The sequence below is a fragment of the Pongo pygmaeus genome, chromosome 4, assembly GCF_028885625.2.
Source record: "Pongo pygmaeus isolate AG05252 chromosome 4, NHGRI_mPonPyg2-v2.0_pri, whole genome shotgun sequence".
NCBI classification, from domain to species: domain Eukaryota; kingdom Metazoa; phylum Chordata; class Mammalia; order Primates; family Hominidae; genus Pongo; species Pongo pygmaeus.
Window position 1 is genome coordinate 41,933,987 of NC_072377.2, and position 13,886 is coordinate 41,947,872.

Genomic DNA, 13,886 nt, shown 5'->3' on the forward strand with positions numbered 1-13,886 from the left:
ACATTCAGTAGTTTTTGAATAAATGCATGTAAGAATGAATGGGAAGAGAAAATGAGGTCTATTGGGAATCTTGGATAGATTTTTTAAAAAACTATTACCTTAGTTCAGACAAAACTGGTGCTAAATACATATGAAGTAAGTTGACATAACACCTTTTAAAACAATTCATATGTTTCTAGATCTTACTGTATAAGAAAATTTATAGTTGCAGAAATAAAGCCTCATTTTCACCTCACTTCTAATTATTTTTCTTTTAAGATTTCAAATTCTGCACATGACACAGAAGCTAAATTAATTAAACAGCTGAAATTAATGATGAATATTCGAACTTCTACAGTTGTCAGGTCTCCTTACATTTAATATAAATCAAGGCATGTCACGATGAATTCTGGGCCTGACTTCAAACAAAGTGAACTATCTGCCAGAATCTGAAGAACATTTTCTGCAAGGAGCTCTTACTTAGTTCTCATTATTTGAGCAAGATCTACATCTGGCATGAAAGCAGCCACTTGGATTTTAATGAACAATCAACTTCATTTTAGGAGGAATCAAGGATTTCAACTGACAGAATTGGCTGTGCCCTACCAACGGAGACCTTTTTCTAGACCATTCTCTGCATACACACTATAGCATAGTGGTTAAGTGCATGTGCTAGAGCCAAAGGACCTGTGTGTAAAACCTGGCCATGCCCCCACACTGTGTCTGTAAGAGCCACATGCCCATGCTTCTCCATCCACCCTACCTTGAAAGATTTGGATAAGGTCTACATGAAATGCAAGGGTCCAACACTTAGTGCTTAATGAATGTTAGCTGGTACTGTTTTTATACAATCCATAATTAATATTTCTATAACCTGCGAGGAAATTAAGTTCCTATATGAAGTCTGACAGAGGATTATGTAGAACATGGCCTAAATATAATTTCCTGAGACACATAAAACTAGCAAAAACACAACACAAATTTGGGGGCAAACCATATGCCTCTCCTAAGATACTGGCACCAAATGTATTCCTGTCAGAACAATGGAGCTAGATGATTCCATTCACATTTATAGTGCCAAGACATAACACAGATCAAGGAAAAAGAAAATGAGATGCAGAAAGATTTTAAAATGTCACAATTTCAATATTCAATAAAAGGTTAGCTATGAAACCAAAATGTGACTAGCTCCCACATTAGCACTCTATTCTAAATATGCTGGGCTGAGCCCTACAGTGTGCTATGGCAGCTGCATATATTAGTGACTCACAAAGGAGGAACAAGTGCTGAGCTTTTAGCATTTAAAAATAAATCCTAGTAAAGGAGTGCAGTATGGTGTGGCAGCAAAGAGCACTCTACTAGGAGTCCAAAGACCAGGTCTGTAGTCTTAGTTCTGCCATACAATTTTTGTGGTCCCTTAAATTCTTTGTGCCATAGTTCTCTCTTATCCTTTGCTTTATCCTCCTTACCTGATCATTGTAGAAATCAAATGAAATGTTCTGAAACTGCAATAAACTAGGGTGGGTTGAATCTATGTGCAAATATCCAGGGTTACTCGGATCTCATTCATGCTTATGTATTGCGTTTCTTTCCTTCCCCATGAAGGGTTGTCAGAAAAGGCAGAGAAATAGATACAAAGCATAGCATTAAAAATGCTTTGTGCATGGTGGCATGGGTCACACCTGTAATCCCAGCACTTTGGGAAGCTGAGGTGGGAGGATCACTTGAGGCCAGCAGTTCTAGAACACCCCAGGCAACATAGCAAGACCCTATTGCTACAAAAATTTTAAAAGTTGGCCAGTTGTGTCTGTGCGTGCCTGTAGTTCCAGCTACTCAGGAGGCCAAGGTAGGAGGATTGCTTGAGCCCAGGAGGTTGTAGTAAGCTATGGTCATGCCATTGCACTCCAGTTTGGGCAACAGAGAGACCTGGTCTCAAACAAACAAACAAACAAACAAACAAAAACAAACAAAAAAAACTTTGACTAGTCCTGAGGCTCCTGATTTCAATATGCCCTTACTTATTAATTTCATCACAACCTTTGGTGAACATCTACCTTCTTTCCTGCATCAGCTTCCCTAATCTTTCTCTTTCTCCTTCAGCACTTACAGGCCTCCAGCAATACTAGGGTAATTCACCATTTTCAAGTGACTAAACACTCTAGTACTTTCTATTGCTTGCTTCTTGGTGATCTCTTTAATTCTTTAGATGTCTGAATAAAATCCTGGGCCTAAGTTCTAGAGTATTGAACAACTCTAGTTAAATAGTAATAAATCCCTTTGCTATCATAACAATAAGTTTCATGTTATTGCAATGAACTTAATCCCAAATCCAAATAAGCTCTTTATCACAACAGAATGATTTCTTGCATTTCATGTCAACACATTCACCTGAAATCTTTAAGACTGTGCTTTATATAAAACCTCACTTCATGCTCATCTTTTATGTTAAGTGCTTGTTAAATGTGTCTGCAATATACACACACACACAGAGACACACACACAAACACACACACACAGAGACACACACATGCGTGCACATATTTTTTCTCTCAGGTACTTTCTTTGGCAAAGCCCTAATGATCAACTACAGAGAAGGCAAGTTCTGGGATTTGCTTGCTCCTAAAAAGACCAAGCCTTTCAGCTTTTGTTCATGCTGCCTGTTACCTGGAACACATACCACCACATACCTCATCACTCCAGATTCAAACGGCAACACCCTTCCTATTCAGGAGTTGGCTCAGACACCATCTTCCCTAGAGAAACCTTCATCCAGCATCCTCATCTGGTGTTGCAGTCATGTCCCACGGGTGTCCCCAGTCTGTGGCCCCCCTGGGTGCTCCTGTGCTTCCTCCTCCCTTCACATGTTGACCTCTTGCCACCACCCCCACTAGATGCTGAGCTCACCAAGCTAAGACTATTTTTCTTCATATGTACAGCCATGAGTAGAACATTAGGCAAACCACAGTGATCAATAAAGTCTGCATTTCTGATTCAAGGAACTCCAGAGGGGAGCTATAAAATGCCATGTGACTAATGTCTAGGTACTCATACATTCCTAGTATCTCTGAGCTCACTAGAAGCAGCACAGCTAGCAGAAGCAAATGACGGGGCTTATAAGACTTTGGGAAGACAGATAAAGGTACGATAAAAGGAAGCAGCCAAGACACTTTAGGACTGTAGCCCAAAACATACAAATGTGAAAGTAAAGACAGAAACAGTGAATTATAGTTATTTTACCTCTTCCACCTGCTCCCTTCTAAAGCTTAAAGGCACTTGCCATAATTTGCTGAAAAGAAGGACTACAAAGGCTGAACTTGGCAAGAGAATATTAAATACTTTGTCTGGTAGAACAAGGAAGCCAATGGCAGGTCTCTCTTTGGGCTTGCCAAAATATCATGGATGAAGCCTGATTACCAACACCCTTGCTCTTTCCTTCTCCCACTTAATCTCAATGCTTAAATCAAGCATACCACATATACACACAAATATAATAATGGGAAATGCTGTATTACAAAATACATGACTGTCACATCACTATAACTGGTGTAGCTGGATTATTTGTAACACAAAAGATACATGCTTGAGAAGATGGATACCCCATTCTCCACAGTGTGACTATTTCACACCACATGCCTATATCAAAACATCTCATGTACCCCATAAATATATTCACCTATTATGTGCCCATAAAAATTAAAAAAATTAATTTTTTTTAAAAAAGAAAAGAACCGGAGTTGCTAAATAAAGAAAATCAAGGTACACAGAATAAAAGGAAAGAATGAGATTACTCACACTGCATTTGTCCTCATGGGATATGATTGACCTTTATACAGCGCCTACTCTATAGGGTTTCCAACAATCCACTCAGGACTTCAGTGGAGAGACTCAGCTAACTTAGAAGCAGAGAACGTTTGCTATTACAATTGATATGTGGAGGTAATATATGGAGGTAATGAAAGTTTGTGGTTACAGGGATATTCCCAAGGGGAAGACTAGCCAAATGAAACAGTAGATACAGCAAACCATTTGCCTGAAAAGCAGTCTTCAGGGTTTTGAGATCTTAGAATAGAAGGCCCCTTATACACTGTATCATATACATTTCTTGTACACTGTATCATAAAAATCATTATCATAGACAAACTTATTTTTTCTAAAGGTTGCATCCTATGATCTCTAACCTCCAGAGGGCAGAGCACAGAAGTCAGCAGGAATTACTTTCTCTTTTCATTCATGAAGTGTTGCGGTACCTTAGAAAGCCTCTGTTAGCATAGTTTTCCTTTTTATTTTAGAAAATGTGGAGACTTGTGCACATAAATGCAAAGCTAAACAATTTGAAGTGATAAGCTTAATTAAATTCTGTAACACATTTTAAAGAGCTTTACTAGTTGTTGAACTGTGTTCTGCTTTTTTTTCTCCCATTTTATAACGTTTTTGCAGGCATTTCTATCACAAAGGAGAAATAAAAAGGCAAAACCATGTAAGGATTTATATTTTTTAAAGGTGAATTTTTTTCCCCAAACAGAACCTGGCTACTATATATTCTAATTGAAGCTAGGAAAGAATTATAAGCTTTCATAAATGAGAAAAAAATTAAGCTAGCTTAAACTCTTATTAATTATGAATTCTCCTAACAAAAGAATACTTTGATTTTGAGCTACTTTTCAACGTTGCTGAAAATTATCTGAAGGATGTCTCCTAAGAAAGGGTTTTCCTTAAAAAGCCTTCATATTTGTTGGCTTTTGATAACACATTTCATCCAAAATAAACAGGATTAATAAACTCCATTTACCTTTTATAATTCTTCTCCACAAAAAGTGAAGTCAAGATAAGATAGCTTTCAGTTCTATATGAGACCTGTGCTATAGACACAGATTAAAGGCTGAGATGAAAAGATACTTGACTATAATTTGAATCAAAGTGAAGAAATAAAGAACAGCAGGAAAGGTAAATATAAAAGGTCACCTAAAAACGAATATTGGTACACATAAAGGTACATACATAAATATAACATTTCCTTTACAAGACTGTAAATACAGTTGCATAAAACAACAATTATAAATATGTTCTGATGGGCAGATGACTACAAAGATCGCTACAGTTTATATGACAAAGGCAGCACAAGCCAGAAGAGAGTGAGTGAAGCTATATAAGAGTATACTTTTTAACACTAATAAGCTTAAGGTAATCCAAACTAAAAAACACGAGGTTTATTCTTTTATTCACCAGGTTTATTCTCAACTTCATAACAAGTATTCTTTTCATCCCTTCAGAATCCAGACCTCCTACTGTAATACAAAAATCTAAACCTGTTTTAGTAATAGAGCTCTCATTTTGTCTTCAAAATTAAGAAACCAAGCTTTGTTTGTTGCCATTAAACGACAACGGTAACTGAATTCCTTTGCTTTTGTGGTCTGAAAGTTATACTTAGGAACACGTTTCCCGTACATGATATTGAGAACAAAACAGATTCTTCATGTTGTTAGTGGTAATGGTGCTTGCCAGCAGAAAAGCTTAACAAAAGGAAAAGGAAGCCCAGAGGCAGAATGCATGGACTCGGCTTGGTTTTACTTTTTATTTTATTGGGCTACTTAACCTCTATGAAATTCTGCCTCTAGAAAGAAAATATCAAGAACCATCTCATGAGAGGGTTATAATGATAAAATGGAGACAGAAGCATGAAACAACTTGGAAAAGTTAGAAGTGCTTTCTATATGTTCAAGGCGGATTATTTGAAAAATTAATTCAACAAGTATGTATTGAGCCATGACGTACTCAAGGCTCTGTTCTACTCGGTGCTTATAACAGAGCCCCTGTCTTCATGGAGTTTGCATTCTGCTGAAGAAGGGGGGGGGAAGGATCGTCTGAAGACGGAAGACTTCTGTTGTATATAATAAGGTAGTCAAAGAAAGCTTCTCCGGTATTTTGAGTCTGAGTGAATGAAGTGAGTGAGTGAGCCATGTGGATGGCTGGGAAAAAGCATTCTAGGCATAAAGAATAACAAATGCAAAGGTCCCAAGGCAAGATATTTTTACGATGTTCTAGAAACTTTCAGGAAGTGAATGAGGGTGAAGTTAAGTGGGCAAGAGAGATAACAGATTCAGAGAGGCAGTTGGGGTGGCAAAGCAGGGGGAGCCTACAAACCATGGAAGTCTTGGAGACAATAGTAAGGACTCTGGACTTGAATCTAAGTGAGACGGGAAGTCATTGAGGGTTCTTGAGCTGCCATTGAGCGTTTTTGAGCTGACAAAGAAGTAGCATGATCCCATTTACATTTTGGCGAAAAAAAATCATTCTGGCCACTGTGTGTGTTTAAGTGTGAGTATATTTTTTCCCACTCAACCTTTCTACCTTTGCTCTCTGACAAGAGGGACCTAATTATAAATCTCTTGACATACACCATCCTCCCACACACCAGTGTCTATTCTTTTATTTCCTGCAACACTTAGTCCCTGTCAAGCTGCCCCATCCCTCAGATCTCCCGCAAATTCTCCATACATCCCATGGGAAGCCTCTTTGTTGCTCCCCAACAATGGAACTGGGAATGAGATGCCGGGTTCTGCAGGCTCTGCTTTGCTCACCTTTCATCTTAAGTACTGATTTCCATGACTCTGCCCCCATAAGACTGGGCTGCCTGAAGGACCATATCTCTTTTTTTATTTCCTCAGGGCCTATGATAGTACTTTGTACATATCAGGTCCTCAGTAAATATTTTATGTCTGAATAAACAAGTAAATTAACATACTTATAAGGTAATTTTACCAAAATTCAAGACAAAACATCAAAGAATATTCCTTTGGTCATTCACAATGTCTAGAGAACAGAAGGAACTAAACCAGCAAATTCATAAAACATTGGCTCATTCATCTATGATTTTACAGAGGTAGGAATAAGCCAGATAAAAAGGGAGTGGGCACTGAATGTACAAACACCTAAGAATGGGGAACACCATGATGCCTTTCTGTAGATCTTAGTAGACCTTAAGTTCTGTGGGCAAAGATGAGGTAGGCTGCTGGGGAGCGAATCGCAAAGGCAGATGGGCTAAGTAGAACCAAGCAGTGTTGACTATGTTTACAGATTTTAAATAGCAACAACTCCATCTAGCTTAAGTTTTAGACTAGTCACTCTGGCAGTCATGTGCTTGATTACCAGGACGTAGGGGCAGTCAGCAGTCAGGGACCTTTGGAATGCTGCAATAGTGATCTATGCAGATGTAAAGAAGGCCTTAACAGGTATAAACAGAGTAGAAATATATAGTGGGGAGCAGACTGCAAGAGTCACATTGATGCAATATTTATAGTGCTTGGTGTATGTAGGGGTAGGGGCAGAGAGGGACCTTGGATGCTCTGCCAAATGATAGCTGGGAGATCATCACTTCTCTAGTTGGGCCAAATAAGCAGAACATATTTAGGGGGAATGACGATTTAGTTGGCAAAATTTGTTGCAGATGAGGTGGCTGTGGAACAACCAGGTGGAGTTGTGTAATAGGAAGTTAGAAATATAATTCTATGGCTCATCAGAAGATTCTAGTGTGGAAAAATGATTAAGGAGCAACTGAGTGAAAAATGGCAGTTGGTACCAAAGATTCAGATGGCACCTTAGAAGGTTGCAGAGCAGAGGGCATTATATAGAGTTCTGGAGGGAACCCATAAAGGAAGGAATGGGGAATCTATCTATGGATACAAGTGGTGGAGGCAGCTCTGCAACCCACAGCACATGGTTTACAGGTTTGTACCCAAGGCTGCTGCTGCAGTCAAGGCCTTTATCAGACAGAAGGAGCACAGAAAATCTAACACAATTGGCTTTAACTTTAAAGACATACCTCAGAAATTACATACATCACAAATACTCAAATCCCACTGACCCAAACTTGGTAGCATGGATTTATCTATGCACAGGAAGGCTAGAAAATGTAGCCAGTCGCTGGGTTTATCTGTGTGCCCAGATAAAACAGGGAGGAGTCTAATGCAAAAAGGAAGAAATGGAGATAGGTACTAGAAGATATAATTAGATTTTTGGATTATTTTCTTTTAAACATATTGCTGATGTAAGTCTCACCTAAGCAAAGAGAGCTTTGTCCAGGGAAAATGATAAAAAAAAAAAACCTGAAGCTTCCTGAAAGGGCAGATGTGGGTGGGACGCTGGTGCAGAGGTAGCTTTGTGAGGATGTGGCATGGTGCCGTATGAACAAAGGCTGCACCACACTGAATCAAACTCGAGCTCTGTCACTTTCCTGGATAAGCTTCTTAATACCCATATCTCAACCTTACTTCAGAGGATCAATGAAATTAAGCATATGCAGTGCCAAGCACAGCACCTCCACCTGGTAAGGACTCAGATTGTTACTCCTTTCCTTTCCTTCCCATTTTTAAAGGGCAGAAGATAAGATATACCTAGAAATGAAAAAGAAGCTTAAGAAGAAAGGTGGCTGGACACCAAAAAAGTCTTTGCCTACTTCAAAACTTTGCCTGTAACTCTGATGTCTGGGCTTAAATGAAAATCAAGTTACAATGCCAGTCAGACCCGTGTGCCTGACATATATTGCAGAGGTAGTCTGAGGGCAGGTGTTACTCCAGAGCAGCACCCGTAGGTAGCCAGGTCTCAGGTTTTAGAAGCTGCTGGAGTCTGAACTAAAGGCAGTAACTGGTTGCAAGAGTTTCCTTTGTCTTATTAAAGCAACAACAAAAAACACATTTTTACAAAGTCAAGCAATGCTATATTTATAAACAACCTGTAAATTAACTGTAACCCTATAGATAAGGAAAAAGGTAGCCCTACCCGAAAACCAGTTAATAGCTCCATCCCCTTACAGAAAAAAAAAAAACCAGCAAAACAGCAGCACAAGAATACAAGACTATATTTCTCAGATTTTAATCCTTCTTTGCAAACTTTACTCCCATGTCTTACAAAACTCTAGAAATTGCTCCCCTAGGCTGTTCACTTAATCATAAGGCAGCAGAAGACACCTGGCATGTCTAAAAGAACAGATTCTTAACTGGAGAGAGGTTACCAGGAGTGAAAAAACTCTCTTCCCTACCTCTTTTCCAGCTCCTCTCAACTTTTAACCAGAGCAAAAGATGCAAAAAAGAAATAGCAGGTTCCCTGTCTTCCCTTGAGCTGGGCCAGTAACCATGAGTCTAGGTGAACAAAATAGTAGCAGCTACATATTCGAGGGCCACAAGTAAAATGTGAGGGTGGTGAGAAGAGAAACTGTTGATTATTTTTCAAAGGTTAACTGTTAACTGTGAATAAATCATTACTATTATTTTAATCATAAGTACATTGTTTTATTGGTTTGTTGAAATGAAACTATCTATGGAAAAATACCTCATTCCAATTCTGTTCTAAAACTCAATGCTAATTTCCCCACTGAGAGAAGGAAAGAGGTAAAAAATATGATGTTTCTTCTGTGGAAAGCTTTAATAAGATATTTCTAGTCTAAAGTTGGTGGCATCATTTATTTTCCTCTATCAGAAATTCCAGCTGAGGAGAAAGAAAAGACTTGGGCGGAAGAAAAGAATTTGCAAAATATAGGCCTAATGTTTTGAAAACGAATACACAAAAATAAACTAAAATAAGTTGAACTTCAGTGCTTTCGTGTGTCAATATTAAGGTTAACAACCAAAAGAAAGTCTGAAAGAGTTTTTTCCAAATAGACATTATTTTCCAGAAAAGATTTGGATTTGATTTGCATGCTTGGCATCCTCTTGCCTCTGAAATGAAGTATTTTGGATGCTTTGCAAGGCATTCTCAGAAGTCACCTGTGCTGGTACCATTTCTATTATTTCATATTTATGCACCACTGCTCACCTCCCACTGTTAACTAAACAGTTTATGATAACACATATTTATAGCTGTTTTCACAACAAAATCATTTTGTGGCATACATTTCTCTGTAACCAAACTTCCCCAGGGGAAGCGGGTGGGATATGAATCTTCTAGTTCCGTGCTTTAACATAATGCTGCATCACTAAACAAAAAGAGGGCAAATGAACTGTCATTTCCACTCAGATTAGCAGGTCTCAAAGTGAGAAGAGGTAGGTTTTATTTTTAAAACTAAGAATGATAAAGAATAAACGAGGATGAAGAGAAGGCAAAGAAGAGGAAGAAAGCATTCAATATCAACTTTTCAAATCAGTAGAAGCCAATGGATTCAGGTTAGGAAGGCAATTAAGCTCAGTTCGTCCAAAGACACTGAGTCAGGAACAAGGAAGAAACTTACACTGATAGTTCCTTGGTGAGACAACTGGGCTTTGGAATCAGAGACACCAGGTCTAATCAGAGTTCTACTAGTTCTAATAGAACTTCAGGCAAGTTACTTAACCTCTCTAAAGCTCTGTTTCTGGACATACTAAGAACACTTATATCAAGTTCATGGGCTCATACATATACACAGAGCTTGGTGTATTCTTGGCACACAGTAAACACTAAAAAATGGTAGCTATTATTATTGCAATGTGAAGGAAGAGGAAAAAGACTGAATGTAAGCTTCATGAGATCAGTAATTTTTGTCCAGTTTTGGTCACTGCTACATCCTAGCATGCCTAGCATGTAACAGGCACTCAAATATTTAATGATTTACCAAAATAAAAGTATAATACCTTTCAGAGCTATCACCTAGTCCATTATTTTGTAACATCTTCTGGATATGGCACCTCACAGCTTTGAAGGCCATATGGTCCATTTGAAAATAACTGTTGTTAAGATGTATGTTCTGTTGTGGCTTTTCATTTCACGCACAGATAGCAACCACTATAATCATCTTAAAACCTGAATCAATACATCCATATAGACATCTTTTCACTTCCTTTGGAGATATTAAAGCTTTTACTTTTAATATATATGCATAAAGCTTTTACTTTTAATATGTATGCAGGACAAATATTTGAAGAACATGCTGATGTTTGGTTTCACTCAAAGTTAAACAACCATTTAGCTAAATAATAAGTAACTGTTTTTGTCATCTTTCTCTCTCAAATGTAAATGCTATCACCTTGAATGAGCCAGAGAAAATAAAATCCACAGTTAGGTGACCTGGTGGTACACTGGGTTTTGATGTATTGTAAATTTCCAAAAGCAGTATTTGGGGAGCACAGTACATGTTACCTTTGCAGAATGCTCCATGGTGACCACCACTTTGGTTTTGGCACTGGACACTAAATCCATAGCACCTCCCATTCCTTTCACCATCTTCCCCTGCAGAACAAAAAATAAATAGCTCTGTATCTTTCACTTCTTTTGTATGTGCCAGAACAAAATTAACTTGCAAAAAAAAGCTACTAGAATCATTAAAAACTCATTGTCCTTCATTGCTTAGTGCTTGAAGTTCTATAACCTAATATTCTGTCATTCTATTATTCTGTGGTTGAAGGATAAAGTTCAGGATAAACATTACATCACTTTTATTAAGTGTGGCTAATATGATTTTCTTGACATTTTAGCAATAAGACAATCAGTGGATTAAAAAATATTAAAAACCTTTCCAGAATTCTGGAACATTACTATTATTACAGTATCAGATTGAAATCCAAACACCCCTGACATCCACTTCTTTCTTTTTAAACACAATCAACTCTACTGAGTCTTCAATTAAGGACACTTTCTAAAGTACTCTCGGATTTCCTGCAGATTGAAATTCCATTATGTAGTAGTAGGCTGAGGCATTAATGGTGTTTTTCTAGTAATGGCTAATATGAAAGGTGGCTCTGTCTTTCTAACACTTGGCATTTATCTTGCTCTTAGAAAAATAAAATGAAAAACATTCTTGCTAAGCAAAAACAGAAAACAGAAACAGAGTTCAGGATCATTTCACCATTATCATTCTATTTTTGATCATCTGGCCATCCCTTCATTCATTATACTTTTACCAACCACCTTCTATGTACCACATGCTCTGAAAAAGTCCATCCGTCTATTCTGTCTCCTGGTTACAGAGTTCTGGAAAAAGCAAGTATTTCCAGAGATGATAAAATGATTCTTACTCAAGTATATTGAAGAGAAATGTCTTTGAACTGAAACCTCCTTAAAATTTTATTTATTTTTTAGCCCAAGTCCTCTTGCTGATTTGCCAATAAAGTCTTAGAGGGCTCTTAGCTCCTTTCTGATAATGTTAGAGCTATAAGGAGATCAAGAAAGGCACTCAACATCGTTTTAAAACACGGTCCCGAATTCCATGATTTCGGAGACATTTTACAGGTCAATGAAACACAACATGAACATGAATTAGATGAGCAGTATGAAGAAAAGAAGGAGTCACCACATTTTTGTGGTTTGGAGTCTGTCAGTAAATAAGACAGATGGCAGCTGGCAACAGCTGGGGGGCAAGGGATGAGGGTGGCAGGGGAGAGAAGTGCAGAGTACAAAATGAGCCTGGTTTCAGACTGTTTGAAGCAGAATATAATGTGGAAATGCATATTTTAAACTTCCGTAAGCAATGCCTTCATTCTTAGCTGCAACCCTAATAAACTGGGGGCCAATTTATTAAGTTGGTCATAATATTTCTGTAGAGAACACTGATATGGTACAAAATATAAATAAGTCAGAGATGGAAGCAATCAATGCCTATCAAACTCTTAATGAGAAAGTTTGAGATTTGTAGAGCAACAAAAGACACTAAAGCAACCCTATGATAAAATGTGTCAATCTGCTATAGTAAGAACATCCAGGCAGTCTCAGTTTCTATACATAGTGTCCTTGGCAGACTGAGGGGGCGAGCGCTGGAAGAATGAAAAGGCAGCAGCCAAAGAAAACCTGAAACCAAGCTCGAGAGTTAACAACTCCTTGAATTAAAAAAAAAGTCCCTGAATTAGAATATACCACAGGCAAATTCTGTCCCCTGTGACATGTTACATAGGTAAAAACTTATGACAGCCTCTAACAAGAAGGAAGCCTGCCCAATTTAGATGAATCTGATTTATACATTTTAAATTACTGTCAATTAGTTTAGAAATATGTATAGAGGCCCTGCAGGGTACAAACCACTGTGCTGGCAAGAATATAACACACTATAAAACATGGTAGACCAAGCATGTCTGTTTTTGTTAAAAACACTCTTGACTCAATATAAGTGAATAGCCTTCACTCAAAGAGATTGAGCTGGCTTGATGTCTCATTCCCAAAGCACATGTTACAACCTTTAAAGCACTATTTTGATTCTTAAATTTAATGCTTGTTTCCAAGAGTGAAAAATGCACAAGATTAGACGCAGAACACCTGAGATCTAGCCTGTTAACTATGAGTCAACGGCAAAACACCAAATCTCTCTGAATTTGCGTTCATTATCTATACACCAGGAATAAGAATATCTGTCCTACCATAGAGCTGTGGTGAGCACTGTATGAGATGATGTATGCAAATGTGTAATAAATAGAGTTTATAAATGTATTCACTTATCTTCAATCAATTCAACTTACTGAATGTCTAGTGTAAGTGTGGCTGTATACTAAGGTGCTAGAGTCGGATCAAAACAAGGTTCTTCTCCTGAAAAGCTTGTTGCCTATGGAAGGAAAAGTATCCACGAATACTAAAAGACTCAGACTACACTTCCTTCCTCTAAAAGGAACATTTTCACCTCTCTCCTATCACAAAGTAGAGATAAGTATCATTTCCCTAAGCCTTTATACTATTCAGTATGTAATGCTATCACAGTGAATTTCAGCTGTTCTCTTTCCCTCCCTTCCCTCTTTCTCTTCTTCTCTCCATTATAAATATTTGGATGAGTGAGTGGATGAATGAATTAAACAAACAAAGGTATAACACTGAGGATGCAACTGCTGACTGTGGCTGGGAAAGCAGGCAGGAAAGGAAGTAGCTCAGGGAGATTCACAAATGAGGGGATTCACAAAAGTAGCCCATCAGGTGGTAAGAGCAATACTGTGAAAGATAAGAGCAGTATCTTCTAATAGCATTTC

The 13,886-nt window shown here is 38.0% G+C and overlaps 1 protein-coding gene across 4 annotated transcripts in view; it reads right to left on the reverse strand.

Moving 5' to 3' along the window:
* Nucleotides 1-13,886, reverse strand: part of OXCT1 (3-oxoacid CoA-transferase 1) — a 139,766-nt gene that overhangs the window by 20,852 nt on the left and 105,028 nt on the right. For 3 of the 4 annotated variants that reach the window (XM_054487911.2, XM_063664776.1, XM_063664775.1), the window contains exon 14: nt 11,083-11,172. The exons of the other annotated variant lie outside the window; for it this stretch is intronic. In XM_054487911.2, the coding sequence (XP_054343886.1) occupies nt 11,083-11,172 (90 nt within the window). The remainder of the gene's footprint in view (nt 1-11,082; nt 11,173-13,886) is intronic. 4 annotated transcript variants of the gene reach the window in all.